Source organism: Ambystoma mexicanum, chromosome 3p (genome assembly GCF_040938575.1).
Source record: "Ambystoma mexicanum isolate Mex_15411 chromosome 3p, UKY_AmexF1_1, whole genome shotgun sequence".
Classification (NCBI taxonomy): Eukaryota; Metazoa; Chordata; class Amphibia; order Caudata; family Ambystomatidae; genus Ambystoma; species Ambystoma mexicanum.
In genome coordinates this window covers 876177424-876197296 of record NC_090925.1, presented here as the reverse complement: position 1 = coordinate 876197296, position 19873 = coordinate 876177424, and the positions used below count along the sequence as shown (strand labels likewise).

The 19873-nt window shown below is 45.3% G+C and overlaps 1 protein-coding gene across 1 annotated transcript in view; it reads right to left on the bottom strand.

The window, feature by feature from the left end:
• Positions 1-19873, bottom strand: part of LOC138581046 (coronin-1A-like) — a 170789-nt gene that overhangs the window by 131457 nt on the left and 19459 nt on the right. Inside the window, exon 2 of the mRNA XM_069652073.1 lies at positions 2329-2531. Within this exon, the coding sequence (XP_069508174.1) occupies positions 2329-2531 (203 nt within the window). The remainder of the gene's footprint in view (positions 1-2328; positions 2532-19873) is intronic.

The window sequence follows — 19873 nt, the reverse complement described above, 5'->3', positions numbered from 1 at the left end:
GGGTATGTGATTTTGTGAGTGTGTGAATGTTTACGGTAGGTGACCATGCAGAGAGTGTAGTGGGAATGTTCTGTGTGCTTGTGCTAGTGAATGTGAGAAAAGTTGAAAAAGTGAGCTGGGTGAGAGACTGGTGTGTGAATAGGTATGAATGTGATTGTGTGCATGCGAGGGGCTGGGAGGCCCAGGGTGTAATTGAACATTGTTGACATTTCCTTAAAGTGATATGCCAGGTTTTGCTTGCATTTTTAGGCAAAGCTAACTTGATGAGTGTTATTATATCGCTGGACTGACATTTTGGTGCAGACAGTCTAGCCATTTCTTACTGTGGCATGACATGTTGTACTGGGCACCTATGATAAAGCAAGCAAGCAAGCAAGCATGATAACTGTTATTATGTGACTAAACTGGCATTTTGGTACAGCCAGTCTAGCCATTTCTTCACATGGCATGACATTTATTTACTGGGCATTTATGATAAACAAAGCATGACACATGTTCTTATGTGTCTAAACTGAGCATGTTTTTCTATTGTGGCATGGCATTTTTAATGGCAAAGCAAACAGGAGTATGCTCTTACATGGAGGTACTAGCATAGATTTGCAGATTCTTATAGTATCATTACTGGCATTATGGGAGTACTCCCATACAAGAACATACTCATGTAATACTGGCATATATTGCTGCAGCCAGCATGGAAATATATGGACACAGCCAGCATAAAAGTTTTTTTTTAATGGCATATATTGTGGGGAAAGGCATGAACATGTGTTGGGAAATGCTCCAGTGCACTATTGGGGACTTGAATCTATTGCATTTTTTCATGAGTTACCCTGCAAAATTCATTGCAAACGGACTGGTTTTTTACCCAATTTCCCCCCCAGAAAGTGTGCTATATAATATATCATTTAAAACCACTATTCACATTTTTTTTTGTATTGGGGGCGAGGGAGAGGGCACACCTCTTTCGTTGGTTCGGGCTCCGTCGCTATGCTCGATTGCACTTGCATAGTTGAGGCACATATTTACACCCCTCCAATTAAAATGTTCACCAGCTGTAACTGGTGGCTGGTACATTTGAGTGCCAGGGCCCCAGCACTGGCCCTTGTTTCTATACTTGGTGAAAGATTTTAGCTTTCATTAACAAAAACATACTTACATCTTTCACCTAGTGCAGTGTCCGTGTGCCCCTTCACCATCATGATCATTGTGGGCATTGTGCATGCCTGGTGGTTCAGGCCGTCTCAGAGTGTGGCACTCCCTGTGCTTTGTTGAGCTTGGGGAGGAGGCTTATAACAGCTTACTGGTGTGCCCCCACATTTTGTGTTACGCCACTGATCAGGCAGTACTGATAATAGTGTGATTTTCAGTGCTACCGCTCCGTTACTTGGTACCACCGATCAGAATATTTCTGTAGAGCTGTGTGGTTGGATATGCACCCATGCACCCTTCATTTTCTATTTTTGTTGGGAATCATTTTATCCCATTTTCATTTACTGGAAGTGTTTGTCTATCTTAAGGGAATACAAATGGCTGGTACACTGCTTATCTATACAGTGATCTCGCCCTATTTCGTTTTTTTCACGCCACGCATTTGGATCACCACTGGCCCTATTTTGTCCCTCAGACATACCAGCATTTTCACTCCTCCCATAATTCATGGGCAACAATGTGTGAACATTAGGGATAAGGCTTCTTGTGTCCATTGTTTGCCATTCAATTTCCCTTCATTGTCTCCCCTTTCATGTTCTAAGATTGGATCATGGCAGGCAGTCAAGGCTCCTGGAGAGCTGCTCTTTGTTTCCACTTGTGTTCTCTCTCGCATTTAAGTGGTATTTGGTATTACTTCGCCCTTGGGTTTAACTATGATTTCTGTGGGTTAGTCCAAAAGGCATCGTCAGTTATCAAGCCATAATAGTTGGACGGTCCTCATGGGGCTAGCACCTCGGTTAACTCGACACAGTGAAGAGGGAGCCTGATGGGGCAAAGTTTGGATCCATGAGTTCCAGCCTATCTTTTCCTCAACCTTGCGCCACCTCTTACTAACTTTTTCAAACTTGTAATCTTTGAGTCCTCTGCTCACGTCTTTCAAATATGTATTCCTCCTTATCACATAAGAAATCATCGAAGTCACAAAGATCTGCTGTTTCCAGCTTGGGAGGAAATCGATGAATGGATATTCTCAGGGGAGTGGTCACAAAGGCTGGAGAAAGTGTCAGACGAATGGGGCTAGGCCTTCCTCACAGTCTCCCAGGGCACGCTGATAAAGTAGGACACTTGGGGAGGGGTATCACTTTGAAGATTGGAGATTTGCCCCGCGTACTCACTCACCTTCGACAGTGGCAAGACCATGAAGGCGCCGCCACCACTGGCCTCCACAATCATTGCCACAAACTTGGGATTGACGGTGCAGAAATTGCTGTCCCACGTGGTCTGCGATACTCTGATGTCATCATAGCATTGGTCTGCCTTCACCGCCTGCCCATAGACATGACGAAATTTGCTTGTGCGTACAACCTTCCGGCTCATGGTTGCTGTGAAAAGAAAGAAAAAACAAGCGTTGGCACAGTGAAATGGTTTGGCTTCTTTGAGTAAATGTGTTTTGATGTGTCCATATGAGTGCATTGGCGGAGAATATGAAGATGTGTTTTGTATGTTGCAGTTTGTTTAGCTTTTTGGTGCATGATTTGTACATGTTTGGTTGTATGAATGGATGAATCTATGGTTGGTGTGTTGTATATAGGGCTGTACCTCTTTTGTAGTGAAGGAATGTTACCATATGCAGAGTTAGCCCTAACAGCTGGGCCATGTATAGCACTCAAATGCCATAAATTGGCTTAATATGCTGGTACTCTCTCCATATGCCACATATGCCATCATTTGGCCTACTAGGCATACCGATATTGGCATATTATGCCAGGATAGTGCCATAAGATGCCCAGGTACTTTCTATTTTCAATGTGCCTGGTACTGATATGATATTTTCTGGTGCTTAGCCATGTCCCCAGTATTGTCATCATATGTGGGCATCCAGTCCCTAGATCACTGGCAACATCCTTTCACCATGAGACTGCTTGAAAAAACCGCATTCACCCAAAGAACAAATGCAAGAAGTGACAACCATATGGCAATGCCCATTACAATAGGTACATGGCCATCATTTGGGGAAACAGTCTACTGTTGATCACCAGCAGGAAGACACCCTTAGAAAAAATGGCCTCTAGACATAGAATCCAAATGTCAATTACAACTACACTCAAAATACATAATGAGCATATGCCTATGTCCCCTGGATACTAAGACTGAATGCAATGTATTGTCATTGTTAAGGCAGGTACTGCTACGGCATGCCAAGCTACTCCGCATCATGTGTACACACACACACTCACGTGTCATTACTCCCTCCAGATATGCACTACGTTATCAGTCCAGGAGCTGGCCATCCTTGCAGATCTTACTCATATGGAAATCTTGAAGCGAAACTTCATACCAATGGCCTACTAGCACTTATATCTTTGGTAATCCTACCTTGCTGGGAATGTAGCTAGCAAAACTACTGACGAGGGCCTATCCAGCACCTGTGTTAAAATGATATGAATTGGGCCAGATGTTGTTGTCATCATCCAACAGACAACGCTGATTAAGCAATTGCAGACCCAATGAGACTCAGGGAGAACCAGCCTAATAGCCAAACCCAAAGGGAGATTTCATCCCCTCGACAGGCACTGGAAACTCGTCAGGAACAAGGTCCCCCTCAAATCCACACAAACACTCAAACACAACAATATGCTAACTCTCTCCTCTGCACCAACAAATGATAGAATACAGCTATAACCCTTGATTAATTCGGCCTAACTGCACACATACTTACACACCTTCATGATAACCTCAACAGTCTTTAGAATGCAGCTATACCCCACGAAAATCGGCCTGGCTGCCCACATAATCCCATTAACAAACTCTGCTGCCATCAGAATGTAGCTACCCAAGTCCAATTGACATTTCTGCACACATTCCACTGATCTCACACAACCACTGCACCACGCATAGCACTAGAATGCAGCTACACACCACTTTATCCGCCCTGGCAGCACACACACAGAGCGCACGTAAGCACTATTTACTACACTACTCTCTCCACTGACCTGGACCATGGTCCCCCAGGGCATTCAACCCACAGCGCTTTGGAATCATACCAATAGTAAAAGGCGCTATACAAGTGCCCAATAACATACATAACCTATAATATCATGATAAATCCACATACTCCCAATATACACACATGGGCACGTTCTCTCTCGCTCTCTCTTCATTCATTCATTTTGACATTTTTTAGAGCACATTTCACCATAATTATGCACCTAACGCGCTTTTGGTTGAATGCTCTCGGTGGAAAAGGAGTCTAAAAATTTGGGAGGTGCTATTATGCGTGTGAATTTCAGCCATTAATGTTATATGAGGGTGGCCAAGACCCTGCTAGTCACCCATGTCTATATGGAGTGTGTATGGGCGCAGCAGAGGTAAACTATGGACTAAAGGGGGGGATTGGGTTTAAGGTGAGAGTTATGTGGGAAAGCTACAGTACACATTTTGTTGTTAAAAATAGCTTCACTCTTATGGTAGAGGTGATGTGCAATAGTGTTTGTGTTATATGTGAGTGCATGGTGTGTGGAATGAGCCTGTGCCTTCCCCTAAATTGGAAAGGTGCAGTGTGTGCGAAAGGAGAAATGGGTTCATTGAACAAACAACAATGTCTAAATCCTGGGTTCCATTTATGCACCTTGCACAATTAGGCTAAATGCTAGATATGGCTGACTAACACAAATGTGCTAAAAGCAAGGTAAGGCTACCTTACACAATTAGGCTAAATGCGAGATATGGCTGACTAGCACACGTAGGCTAAAAGCAAGGTAAGACTACCTTACACAAGTAGGCTAAATGCGAGATATGACTGCCTAACACAAATATGCTAAAAGCAAGGTAAGGCTACCTTACACAATTAGGCTAAATGCGAGATATGACTGCCTAACACAAATATGCTAAAAGCAAGGTAAGGCTACCTTACACAATTAGGCTAAATGCTAGATATGGCTGACTAACACAAATGTGCTAAAAGCAAGGTAAGGCTACCTTACACAATTAGGCTAAATGCGAGATATGGCTGACTAGCACACGTAGGCTAAAAGCAAGGTAAGACTACCTTACACAAGTAGGCTAAATGCGAGATATGACTGCCTAACACAAATATGCTAAAAGCAAGGTAAGGCTACCTTACACAATTAGGCTAAATGCGAGATATGGCTGACTAGCACACGTAGGCTAAAAGCAAGGTAAGACTACCTTACACAAGTAGGCTAAATGCGAGATATGACTGCCTAACACAAATATGCTAAAAGCAAGGTAAGGCTACCTTACACAATTAGGCTAAATGCGAGATATGGCTGACTAGCACACGTAGGCTAAAAGCAAGGTAAGACTACCTTACACAAGTAGGCTAAATGCGAGATATGACTGCCTAACACAAATATGCTAAAAGCAAGGTAAGGCTACCTTACACAATTAGGCTAAATGCGAGATATGACTGCCTAACACAAATATGCTAAAAGCAAGGTAAGGCTACCTTACACAATTAGGCTAAATGCTAGATATGGCTGACTAACACAAATGTGCTAAAAGCAAGGTAAGGCTACCTTACACAATTAGGCTAAATGCGAGATATGGCTGACTAGCACACGTAGGCTAAAAGCAAGGTAAGACTACCTTACACAAGTAGGCTAAATGCGAGATATGACTGCCTAACACAAATATGCTAAAAGCAAGGTAAGGCTACCTTACACAATTAGGCTAAATGCGAGATATGACTGCCTAACACAAATATGCTAAAAGCAAGGTAAGACTACCTTACACAATTAGGCTAAATGCTAGATATGGCTGACTAACACAAGTGTGCTAAAAGCAAGGTAAGGCTACCTTACACAATTAGGCTAAATGCGAGATATGGCTGACTAGCACACGTAGGCTAAAAGCAAGGTAAGACTACCTTACACAAGTAGGCTAAATGCGAGATATGACTGCCTAACACAAATATGCTAAAAGCAAGGTAAGGCTACCTTACACAATTAGGCTAAATGCGAGATATGACTGCCTAACACAAATATGCTAAAAGCAAGGTAAGGCTACCTTACACAATTAGGCTAAATGCTAGATATGGCTGACTAACACAAATGTGCTAAAAGCAAGGTAAGGCTACCTTACACAATTAGGCTAAATGCGAGATATGGCTGACTAGCACACGTAGGCTAAAAGCAAGGTAAGACTACCTTACACAAGTAGGCTAAATGCGAGATATGACTGCCTAACACAAATATGCTAAAAGCAAGGTAAGGCTACCTTACACAATTAGGCTAAATGCGAGATATGGCTGACTAGCACACGTAGGCTAAAAGCAAGGTAAGACTACCTTACACAAGTAGGCTAAATGCGAGATATGACTGCCTAACACAAATATGCTAAAAGCAAGGTAAGGCTACCTTACACAATTAGGCTAAATGCGAGATATGGCTGACTAGCACACGTAGGCTAAAAGCAAGGTAAGACTACCTTACACAAGTAGGCTAAATGCGAGATATGACTGCCTAACACAAATATGCTAAAAGCAAGGTAAGGCTACCTTACACAATTAGGCTAAATGCGAGATATGACTGCCTAACACAAATATGCTAAAAGCAAGGTAAGGCTACCTTACACAATTAGGCTAAATGCTAGATATGGCTGACTAACACAAATGTGCTAAAAGCAAGGTAAGGCTACCTTACACAATTAGGCTAAATGCGAGATATGGCTGACTAGCACACGTAGGCTAAAAGCAAGGTAAGACTACCTTACACAAGTAGGCTAAATGCGAGATATGACTGCCTAACACAAATATGCTAAAAGCAAGGTAAGGCTACCTTACACAATTAGGCTAAATGCGAGATATGACTGCCTAACACAAATATGCTAAAAGCAAGGTAAGACTACCTTACACAATTAGGCTAAATGCTAGATATGGCTGACTAACACAAGTGTGCTAAAAGCAAGGTAAGGCTACCTTACACAATTAGGCTAAATGCGAGATATGGCTGACTAGCACACGTAGGCTAAAAGCAAGGTAAGACTACCTTACACAAGTAGGCTAAATGCGAGATATGACTGCCTAACACAAATATGCTAAAAGCAAGGTAAGGCTACCTTACACAATTAGGCTAAATGCGAGATATGGCTGACTAGCACACGTAGGCTAAAAGCAAGGTAAGACTACCTTACACAAGTAGGCTAAATGCGAGATATGACTGCCTAACACAAATATGCTAAAAGCAAGGTAAGGCTACCTTACACAATTAGGCTAACTGCGAGATATGGCTTACTAGCACAAAAGTTAGTCTCTCATACACACACAGATATGTAGCCTTACTCCCAATATAAGCACATGCACTTTCTCTTTCTCTCTCTCTTCTTTCATACGCGATTGGCCAGGTACTCTTATCACTTGCTAGGTATTGGCATCTTATGTCCAGGTAGTTTGCACGGTATGTGCTGGCACTCGGGTCATAACTATGCCAACTGCCCCTTTCATGTGTAAAGTCAACACATACTTTCCCCACACACAACTCAGCACTAACACACATATAGTCAGGCATTCACACAGGCATAGCCATGCACTCCCCCACGTATACGAGCATGCAATCCAAATCTGCCAAGTACATACAGTCATGCGTGACGTGTTCAGCTTGTCTCGCTTTTTCACATTGAAGGCTGGGACTTGTAGACCCATATACTTAATGCATAAAAAGAATTGCATGTGCTTGTGGTGCACTACCAATAGCCATATCCCATAGATGATAACAGGTGTCTTACCCGCAGGAATGGCATGTGCTTGTGGGGCACTACCAATAGCCATATCCCATAGTTGATAATGGATTTCTTACCCGCAGGAATTGCATGCGCTTGTGGTGCACTACCAATAGCCATATCCCATAATTGATAATGGGTGTCTTACCCGCAGGAATTGCATGCGCTTGTGGTGCACTACCAATAGCCATATCCCATAATTGATAATGGGTGTCTTACCCGCAGGAATTGCATGCGCTTGTGGTGCACTACCAATAGCCATATCCCATAGATGATAATGGGTGTCTTACCCGCAGGAATTGCATGCGCTTGTGGGGCACTACCAATAGCCATATCCCATAGATGATAACAGGTGTCTTACCCGCAGGAATGGCATGTGCTTGTGGGGCACTACCAATAGCCATATCCCATAGTTGATAATGGATTTCTTACCCGCAGGAATTGCATGCGCTTGTGGTGCACTACCAATAGCCATATCCCATAATTGATAATGGGTGTCTTACCCGCAGGAATTGCATGCGCTTGTGGTGCACTACCAATAGCCATATCCCATAGATGATAATGGGTGTCTTACCCGCAGGAATTGCATGCGCTTGTGGGGCACTACCAATAGCCATATCCCATAGATGATAATGGATTTCTTATCCGCTTGAATTGCATGCGCTTGTGGGGCACTACCAATAGCCATATCCCATAGATGATAATGGATTTCCTATCCGCTTGAATTGCATGCGCTTGTGGGGCACTACCAATAGCCATATCCCATAGATGATAATGGATTTCTTATCCGCTTGAATTGCAGGCGCTTGTGGGGCACTACCAATAGCCATATCCCATAGATGATAATGGATTTCTTATCCGCTTGAATTGCATACGCTTGTGGGGCACTACCAATAGCCATATCCCATAGATGATAATGGATTTCTTATCCGCTTGAATTGCATGCGCTTGTGGGGCACTACCAATAGCCATATCCCATAGATGATAATGGACCTGGTACACTACCAATAGCCATATCCCATAGATGATAATGGACCTGGTACACTACCAATAGCCATATCCCATAGATGATAATGGACCTGGTACACTACCAATAGCCATTTCCCATAGATGACAATGGGTTTCTTACCCTATAAAAGTACACATTTCATTTTAAGCTCTTTTAGTATATTTTGTAACAGGGAAGGGCACTTTTGGACGGATCTAAATCAAATAAATTAGCCAACAGGCCCTACATCCTTGCTGAACATGGGGGTGTCGATGTACAATACTGTGTAGAAATCGTGGGAATAATCATGTTATCGCTAAAGTTGAAAGTTCAGATCCTGTAACACGAGGAATATCACTATCAGTACTAATAGTATGATGAAACAGCAAAGTTCACATAGAATGATATGAGGAAAGCGGGAGTTGAGATCTCAGAATGAAGCAGTTCCCAGTCATCAAATTATGAGATTTCATCTTAAACATTGAACATTACGCTGACCTTGCATTATTGTAGCAACCACGCCCCGTCAGGAGTCATACATGGCCGGCAATGGCCCGCCATCCTAACCCTAAGCAGGAAATAGAATCAGGACCCGAAGAGAAAGCCGCTCGGAAGCAGACAAAGGGAACCAAGAGCAGGAGAAGAGAGACATTCTTTTGGCCTATATTGAGTTGTTGACATTAGTGGTAGGATCAGTTAGAGTTCGGTTTTGGACTGAGGATGATTACTTTGGACTTCATGTTGACAAACAAGCATCTTTAGTTAATTTGGATAGGCAGGGCGATCCCTTTAGCAATAGGGAAAGATAGGCCTTTTTCTTATCAGTTTCATCAAAAGAAAGGCAACAGGCCCTCAGTGTGTCTGACACCTACTTCCGACCCGCCACAGGTGACACCCAGGGTACTAAGGACCAAGTGATTTAGGATTAACAAACGGCTACCGGAGGCGCACGGCTCATTTTTTACGTTCAAACCAAGAAAAATAATGATGGCAAACATGGAAATTGCGGCCGGCCTCGGAGCAGAGACCTCTTTCCAGTGTCATGGAGGACCATGGTGCCCGCGAGGAGCGAGATGCAGGGATCCAGGTGGCCAGAGAGGAGGCGACAGTGGAGGCATTTGTGGGTCGAGTTTTCAACATCATTTACTGGAGTTTAATGTAGAGGGGGAGGGGTGAAGTAGAAGGGGGGCTAGGTGGCATGGAGAGGTCTTGAGCAACCAACTGCTTTCCACAACTTCAGGTTGATACTGGCTGGTGAAGTCTGCACTCCAAGGTAACCAATTGGTTGCACTCCCCAGACGCTAACAGATTTAAGTGGTCACTGTGTGTTGTGCTGTGAGTCGGTATTGTCACAGCACTGTGGGGGGTCGGAAGAAGGAGGTGGGCACTTGAAGGACATTTTTAGGGTGTCTATTCAAATAATAAGGATAAGCCTATCTTTCCCTGTTGCTAGAGGGGTATCCCTGCCTATGTAAAAACAAAGGTGCTCGTCATTTGTCAGGCAGTCCCAAAAGGAATATGTCAATGGTCCAAAACTAGTTCTAACTGACCCTACGACTAACTTAAATTAGACCAGGACAATATCTTGCCTTTCCTGGTTGTCTCTAATGGCAATGTCTCTTCTTTACTCCTAAGTTCTCTTTAGTATGATATCTTTGAATAGTCTCTTGCCACCTTCTTGATATGTTCATGTAACTCCCAATGCACTTGGGTTTTATGCCTTCTTTATGGACAGTCATTCGGAACTCCTTTTTTGACACTTTTTCTTATACTTTCATTTGCGCTTTTATGCCTTTCTGACTCTTGTAATCCAGGCCTTCTTGAGTTGGGTACATTTTCTTGTGACTTTGCTTTCTCCCCTATCCTGGGGTTGCTCAGTTGGATTATATCACTTCTTATCTGGTTCACTTGATTTCACTTCACATTCATATTTATAGAATTTTCGTGCTGGTCTGCTCCACTCGTTACTTCATAAACCATGGGGTACTTTCCCATCTTTCCTGGGTATTTATGCGCAATTCTCAATTAAATCTCTTTCGGGCTCATTCAGTATTCTCTTTCTTGAATTAACCAAGTTCCACTGAAATGGCTTCATATTCAGTTTCTCATTAATTTCATTGGGACGAGTTTCTCCCATTCCATAACTATGCCCTGGCGGCCTCTGGGTTCTCCTGTTCTTCCTATTACCTCTGTATCTGCAGGCGAACGCTATCGGGCTCGGAGCTCACGCGGGTTCTCTTCCTCCGCTTTCAATCTCATGCTTCTCAATGTTGATGGTACCCCGGCCTCCGTGTGCTCTCTCGTTGCAACTATCAGTGCGGGTGTCAAGGCATCTTGTTGACCCCCCAGCTGGGTGGTATCGGCGGTGCTTGCCAAGCGCATGGCCCACCACAAAGTCTTTGTGGTCACACCACCACCGGGATTAGGGCTCCCTTCTACTCTGCTTCTCTCTGACCAAAAACGCTGGGTCCCCAGTGTTTCCCTCTTGTGTTTAGGACTTCTCTGCGGCTCTCCTTGATTCAGCCTCCTCCAGGGATTACGCTGTCAGGGGGAATCCACTGCTTGCGCTCTTCTCTCAGTGCTTTGCCTCTCCTCGGCATGCTCTCCGTCTTCAGTCTATTCATCTCAGTTATATGCAGTGGTCGAAGTGTACAAAAAGAAGTAGTGGAACTATGTTCCCTGCTGGTCTGCCTCGCTCCCCACAAACCCCATCCCTGCACCCCCTGCCACACACAATCCAAACCCCCAAACAAGCACACCTGCTATTTATGGGAATGTGCAGTGCAGTGCACTGAAGTGCAAGTTTCAACTTCTTTCTACACTTTTATTTTAAAACGAAACCATTCCAGAACGGTTTTCGTTTAAAATAAAAGTATAGGAACAGTGAAACTTAAAAATAAAAAGTATGGGAACACCGCTCCCGACCGCTCCCGCCCTCTTCGACCTCTGGTTATATGTATGTCACTCCGTAAAGAGACTGATCCTTTTCTGCGTACAAAATGATGTATTTTAGTTTTGTTCTCAACCAAATCTCCGGATCTTATAATGATCTTCACATCTGATAATCCCATATCCGCTACTATGAACGGCAGTCCTTGTCCCCTAAGGGGGAGTCTCTCCCAGAGAGGTCCCACTTTCCTAGACCCCTATGGCCAGAGGTCGAAGTGAGCAGGAGCGGTGCTCCTCTACTTTTTTTAATTAAGTTTTACCGTTCCTATACTTTTATTTTAAAAAGAAACCGTTCCGGAATGGTTTCGTTTTTAAAATAAAAGTATAGGAAGAAGTTGAAACTTGCACTTTCACTGCAACGCAGTCAACGTTTCCTTAAGCAGCAGGTGCATGTGTTTGTGGGTTTGTACTGCGTGTAGCAGGGGGCGTGGTGATGGTGCTTGTGGGGAGCGGTGCAGGCCAGCAGGGAACATAGTTCCACTACTTCTTTTTGTACACTTCGATCAGTGCCTATGGCGGGTCTTGCAGAGTGGCCTCACCTCCCTAGTCTCAAAGGGAACAAATACCCTTGATTCGTCACAGTATATAATTAAAGACATTTACCCACAACTCTTTATATTGATGGGAAATCCAGGTCACAGGGACACATGTTCCAGATGTACAAATGTAACCCTCTTCCTCTGAATGCATTCTTCATGGCCTCACACGTGATACATCGCGAGTGAGATTTCAGATGCATCATAGACATCGGGACATCATATAATATATTGGATTGGAAAACCATGATGCTGTGAAGCAGTGAGTAGAGGAACATTGAGGAATCACTTAGACTTGTGGACGTCACTTGCCACGAAAAGCTTTTGAAACCCTATACCAATAATGTGTCCAAAAACCGAGGTGTGAGTTGTGGTAGTGGTGTATGCACACAGCCTGGCAGCAGTTACTAGGAGATCAGTTAAAGGCCCGCTGCAGTTTAGTCACGCAGTGGATGTTGCGGGGTTCTAGCCCCTTATGCTCTGGAGAGTACTGCAGTGACTGAGCAGTAAAATGGCTGAACAGGAGAGCAATGGGGACTGGCATTGTTGTTATTAGCCACAGGGTTGGATGTGCACATCTGCAATTCGTTCAGTAACTGTGTAGGGTAAGAGGGGTCAGGATGAGCAGAGTTCTGAATACACCGTAGGTTTTAGAGAACCTTTGAGACTTCCTGGCACAAGGAAGGCATCTGGGGGAGGAGGATGGCGGATGGAAGGTAGGAATGGCTGGGGTGTGAGGCGGTTGGGAGTACCGGGAGTTGCAAACACCAGGTCGAGTGTCCCCACGAATCTGGGTGGTAGACTCCTGCACTGCAAGCCGAATGGAACACTGACACATCTGTTGGTAGTGAGCTGAGGGCAAGGATCTGAAAAGATAGTGGTTGGCACCATTCGAAATAGTGAAAGTGTGGAAAGCAAGAACAGACGGCCGCAACCAAAGGAACGAAATCATTTGGGGTTCCACAACTCTACAGGAAAATTCGACATCTTCCAGGAGTGCTCTAATACTCGTGTGCATTTTCTAGAAACCCCAAAACAAGTGTCAAGCATTCTGGACAAGTAAAAGTTCCTGTGCAGGTTCCAGCATGGACCACCGTCAGTCCTAGGCAGTCAGGGTAACCTTTGCTAGCGGTCTGAGAAGTAAGAGGGGCACCGGATATTGATGGGAAGGTGTTTGGATCTGGAGACCAGCCCAAGTGTCGCAGGCTTGGCTGCCTTGGTTCTCGAGGGCTGCCATGATGTCCTGATGATGCTTTCATCACTCTGTTATCACTAGTCATTAAAGCGGGCTAGTTGAGGGATGTTTCTTTCAGCTCATACTTGAATGGTGAGGACTCCTGAGTGACCTCCCTTTCCAGCTAAACTACAGTATCACTTGGTCATGGGCTGTCGGCTAAGATTCCTTTCTCCTGCCTGGAGCATAAAACAGTGTTGCCTAAGAAACCAAACAGCCCCACTTCCCCACAAGCAGGTAATTCTGCCCAGGCACTCTTCAACTGTGCCTGAGTTCCAAATCGGAGGAATCCCTCCGGGCTCTATGATATGATATGGCATCTAGAACGCGCCTGTAAACAAGTGTTTTCAAGGCGCGATGAGGCAAGGGAGGGGGAACAGAGGGAAGACAGAGACAACGATCTGACTAGGCCAGGTGACATTGAGATTGCGCAAGTGCAAGGGGACATTTCCCCAAGTGCATCTGCTGTCTACAGAAGTACCCAGTGTCTGGGATACTGGCCGACTCGGTATCCTCCAGGACCACTTTTACTGTCAGGGAAATTCATTTAACGGTATGGTGGCTTCCTAGGTTTGGGCTGCAGGTTGACAGCTTGGCTCTGGTGCTTTGTCAAGCCACCATGCAGGGCTGGACTGGCCCACCGGGACACCGGGACATCCCCCGGTAGGCCTCTGGGCACAGGGCCTCTTTTGCGAGGAGCGGAAGGATACAAAATTAGAGGAGCAACGATCGTGCATGATCTGCCTGGGGGATTTGCATTGAATTGGCTGCTGCCACCACCGACCGAGGCACGTGATGCTGGCGTATTTCTTTTCTTCCCCAGCAGCTCGCACCTGCGCATGATGATGAGTGCCTGGGAACCGCACGCGCCCTGCCTGCTGCTAAACACACATTGCGCAGGTCAGGTGCAGCCGGGTGGCTAAAGTGCACTGCAGAGTGGGCAGGGGAGCAGCCGGCCACAGCCAGGCGGCAGCCTACCTGCTTGTGCTTTCCAACGAATCGACATCGACGACCACTAAGGTAGGTGAGAATTAGATAATTGAGGGAGCAGCTGACTTAGTGGCGGGAGACAGCACAGGCTGCGCACTCTGGGCCTCCAGTACCGAGCTCAGTGCTGCTGAGTGTTCGACGACTGAGTCCAGGACCAGGTACTGCCATTTCAGGTGCGATTCGTCTCTAAATGTATGCCGATTCAAATATCTGCCCTTAGACCTGTTTTACATGATGCAGCTGCATGATCCATTTAACATGTAACATGGATCATGCAGCTGTATTAAGTTTTCCGTGTGTTTGCATAAGGCAGCAGCAAACCTCAGTATGTGTTTGCCTGCCTGCAATGGGCTCCTGATGATGGAGCAGGCGTGGGCACTTGGTGTGAATGAAGGAAGGCCACTCTCAGCCCAGGGCATTCACAGTGAGGTGAATTGGTGACGCCAAAAGGGGGCCAGGCCAGCGCCTCTCACCTGCCGGAGCCCCTTTTCTTAATATTAAAGAGAGGCTCCAAAGTTGTGTTTGAAGAGGACTGTGCACGCTGGCAGTTCTCATGAGGGTGCTCAACAAGCCTGAGTGAAGCTCATCCTTCTTCACACAGTCAAGTATACATATGGTATGAAATTGCACAGCATAATGACAGCTATCCTCATGCAGAAGCGTCGTTCTCTGTCCTTCTGCTGGAATTGTGAATATCTGTCTTCTTTTCATTTTTTACTGCACCATGCCCCTCCTAGATGTCCAGGCGTGAGGCAGGGCCACGATGAGGTGCACGTGGTTCACACAGGTCTGTATTTTATTAGCATTGCATTGTGGGACTTGTAGTTCTGCACAGATGGTCTACTCACACCTGGTCTGAAGGCAACGAGCAGCTCATCTTCAATAGCACACAGAAATAGGATATATTTAGTTCCCCTATCTAAGCTCCACTCATCCCAAGATATTACTACGTTCCACCTATGCCACACTAGCTGCACTTTAGATGCCCCCAGAAGCTGGAGTGTTTGCCTATGAGTGCAGTTATGCAGGACTCGATCCTTAGCCGGTATAAACGCTGGATTTCAATACTTGCCATAATAGCTGGAGTGCAGCATCTGGCATAACCCTGATTGCTCGACCCAGTATATTAACACATGGCAGCCTGCAAATGCCATATACGCATTTGGTCAAAGCATAAGCATATGTAATCCATGTGCAATACCTAGGCACATGGTACCATCTGACTGATGCACTGTTCCTAAATTCTCCAGATAGCCATGCTGAGTAGGCAGAGGGTACTGAGTAGGCAGAGCCTGCTCAGCGGCGGCCCCTGCCTTATGGAACAACCTTCCGAGCTACATTTGCCCAGCCACCTCCCTGCTGCAAAACAGTAAACTTGTAAGGGTTTTGCTATTCCATCAAGAGTCAGAAACCTGCCAAACAGACTATTTTCTCTACACATTACTTCTCTCTCCCCATTATTACTTCAATTTCCCCAAGATCTCTCTTAGCGGTAGTACTGACGTACCTATTGCTGTGCTCTGATGCTGTACCCTGTATCATATATACCTGGCAGACAATGATGTTTACTTGGCAGCATCCAGGCAAAGCAGGCTGAACATGTCATAAGATGGCAGTGCCTCGCCAAATGAGGCTGCATCTACTATTTGATGGCAGCACTTTTGGGTCTTTGTGATTGTGCTGTGGACTTGTAACTTTGATATCGACTACTGTGCTGCGGACATGCCAAGCAAATGCAACTCACCATTCTTCAGCTGCCAGCAACAAATGAATGAATCCTTGTCACTTAAATGTATTACATTAACACTTAAGTGATGTGTCTATATTACCAACGTCAAAGGCAAATATTATTGCTCACATTTTCAGAGTGGCATGGTGGCTGGGCACTGCTGCTGGAGCAGTGGGGTAGCCTGCAGGTTGCTGGAAAAGAAGAAAGGTAGCCTCTGAAGGAGAAATGAAGTTTCGGCAGCACAGCAAACAATCACTGCAAGAAGTAGAATGCTGGGGACACACCGGCCACTTCGCACCTCATTGCTCAATCCTCTGTGCTACCTACAACCTCCTTAGTGTAGTAGGCAGAATCCAATACTCCTCATCGTGTCATCCCTTTCCCTCTTTCCTGTTCTCTCTCCTGCACACTCTGTTGTTGTCTTCCACCTGGCCTCTATCACTCCTCTAATGCTCACGCCTCTCTAAACATTTCTCTCTTATTCACCTCCTTCTCCCTGACAATCTCTTTTTCTCTGCTCTCTGATTGTATCTCGCCAATGTACCATTCTCTCTTGTTATACTTCACGCCTCTGTTAGAATCTGTCTCTCCTCCCTTCATCCCTTTTCTCACACATTCTCCTTCTCTTTTGCTCCTTTATGAGTTGTGTCTCTCTTACTCTGATATTTTGTATTTTGTCACTGTTTCCTTCCCTACCTCCATTTTGAAAAATCCCATCACCATGAAGCAGGGATGGGTGGTGCTGGCCAGGACATTGCATAAATAAATCTTCAAATGTAGACTTCCCAGCAAAGCATGGGGTCAAAAATCTGGGCAGACACAGCGGGATCATGGAGAGAGGGGAGCTGGGGAGAGTCATGCCATGGATATTTGTTATTGAGATTTACATTGTGGACTGTGTGGATCTCATTGTATACGTATACAGATGTGCAGTGTACGAACCATAGCATCTCTCGTATCATTATTGTACTGGTCTCTACATTTTATTCACTGATCTTGTCTGGACGATCTTTGCGCCCTCCCAAAATTAACTCCCTGAATCCTACTATCTACTTTCTGACCCTATGGTGCCTTTTGGCACACAAAGCCTGTACATCTTGTATGGTTATTTATCCACCCGTTGACTGCCCATGGCCATGTTAATCCCTATGGCCATTTCCACCTGCTTTCTGCCCTTCTCCACCCAAAACACGTCCTCCTGGGATGTTTTTGTGCTAGCTTTATCAATCCTTAGCATCAAAGTGTGTGCTGTAAGTGCTTGCCAGTTTTTTATTAAAGCAGTCTTCTGAGAGTTAATGACTGAAATGGAGCTATAAAAGTGCTACTGGTGAAATAAAAATGTCAACCAGGTTTGCCTTCGGGCACTCCATTTATAAGCACTATGCCTGTCCCTCACTGAAGTTCTGTTAAAAACAAGCATTTAACAGTTAAAGCTTGGGTATCAATATTAGGCATTCACCAGGCACTGCTATTTTATGCCCAGGTACTCTCACCACTTTGCAGCTGCTACCATCAATGTGGCAGTGCCTGGCATGCCTACCCAAAAGGCAAAACTTTTGCCATTGCCAATGCTCGTTTCTGAAGGCTTTTTATCTGTGTGCCCTTCCCAGCACGGGAATAGGGTGAAATGGATCAGGGAATGGATTAGGGATGCATGTTGTCTGGGCACCTTTAAACACGCTTGAATTTGTTTTTCTCATCTGCAAAATGTGAAACGTCCCAGGTCCCTCTATCATTGAAGATCTACTTTGAGAGATCATTAACTTATTTAAAACATGACTTTTTAATCCGTGTATGTTTAAAACATGCTTTAAGTGCACTCATTTTGACTAATTTTAGTCAAGATTTTTTCGCGGTATACTGATAATCGCTTGATAGAATGGTTGGGCCCACATGCTGTGCTCACTCGTTCAGCAAAATATGGGGCCACTTTGAAAACATTTTCCAGGGCCACTTTTTGTTCCCAGTCCGGCCCTGCCACCATGGCCTTTGATGGAACGCCTTCTCCCCACCCCCAAGCAAGAAAGATCACTGGGCCCTGCTGGTGTAACCTACCCATCGAGGAGCAAACCAAGCAGGCTTCCATCAGAGTATCAATGCATGTTCAACTTGCCTGATCCAGCATCCTGTGGCACTGGAAGTGAGCACAGCCAGAGTAAACCTCCCACGACCTATCATGGACATTCACGGCAGTGGCACTGTGACACTTATGTGCAGATGAGAGCGGCTTCCAAGCAAGCACTAGCCACACCTTCCCCTCCATCAGGGTCGGACTGGGCCATACAATTGTCTCGGGCATCAATGAAAAAGTGGCCCACAGTTGCAAATGGCAATTCATTCCTGGTGTGACACTCTTTGAATAGTACCCAAGATGGGCTATTTTGATCAAATGTGATGCAAATTGTGCATTTTAAAGAATATTTATTCAGCAACACTGGTCAAAACTACTAGCCACATAGTGAAGTAACTCATCATGGCCCACATTGGCCAAGAAAGTGGCGCACTTTGACGACAAAAACAGGCGCACACCAGCATTTTGCGTTTTTGGTTCAGCCATGGGCCTATTGCGCTATAGGCCAGTCCCAGCCTGCCCTCCATGAACCAAAATGCCAGTGCGCTGCTTCAGGGTCTTCCGGCTCAGACACTTGTGTGGGGGTATTAGGGACGAAGACATGGGTGGAATCATTTCTCGCAAAGGCTCCAAAGTGCTCTACCTCGGAGAGTCGCAAGCCGTGATACATCAAAAGACCACGAGCACCGCAGATCCTAGTGAAAAGTGTTTGCCAGGGGGGCTGAAACCAGCTCCTACGGGAGTCCAGCACCTTGGATCTTCACATGCATTTCACTGATGGCCTCTCGTTCAGGCACGATGTTAAAGGAGCTCGCCTTTGACAGAGCAACCTGTCCACGACATCAAAAGAGGTGAGCTATTCACCGCTAACGCATACGGGAGGATAGCTCAGCGGCAACCGATGCAGGGCAACACAGGTTCGATCCCCAGGTCCGTGCTTAGAAACCTCTGGGTATTAAGCGCGTTATGAATAACCAATAAAAATAAATACAATTAAAAATACACGACCATATCAGCGATGGACCTCCGAACTGGCCGATTCCTGATCCAGTCATGATATGCACAGCACCGCAAGCATCAGTGCGCTGAAAGATAGCTCTGGGCACACAGTCAGATACATCCTTTGGTTAGGGGCACGGCGTGATTGGCAAACCGAATGAATCTCTAACTAGAGCATTCTGTCAAAAATGAGAAAATCCAGAATGCAGGAGCCTAAGAGAAATGTTTTACAGGGCCGTACTCCAGTACTAATGGAGTAGTTACGATTGATAGTCGGATTTTTCAAATCAAAAGTCAATTCAAAGAGATTGACCAAAGCATGAGCTTCACATGTCCTAGCTTCACAGACATCAGCCAGCGCAGGGGCTTGCGATTTACCAGAAGCATGAAAAGAGATGCAGAGATCGAAGGCTTCGACATTTATTTAAGGACCAAATGATATAAAATCACTCATGGTAAATGGTGGCCTATATCCACTCTCTTGCAAGGT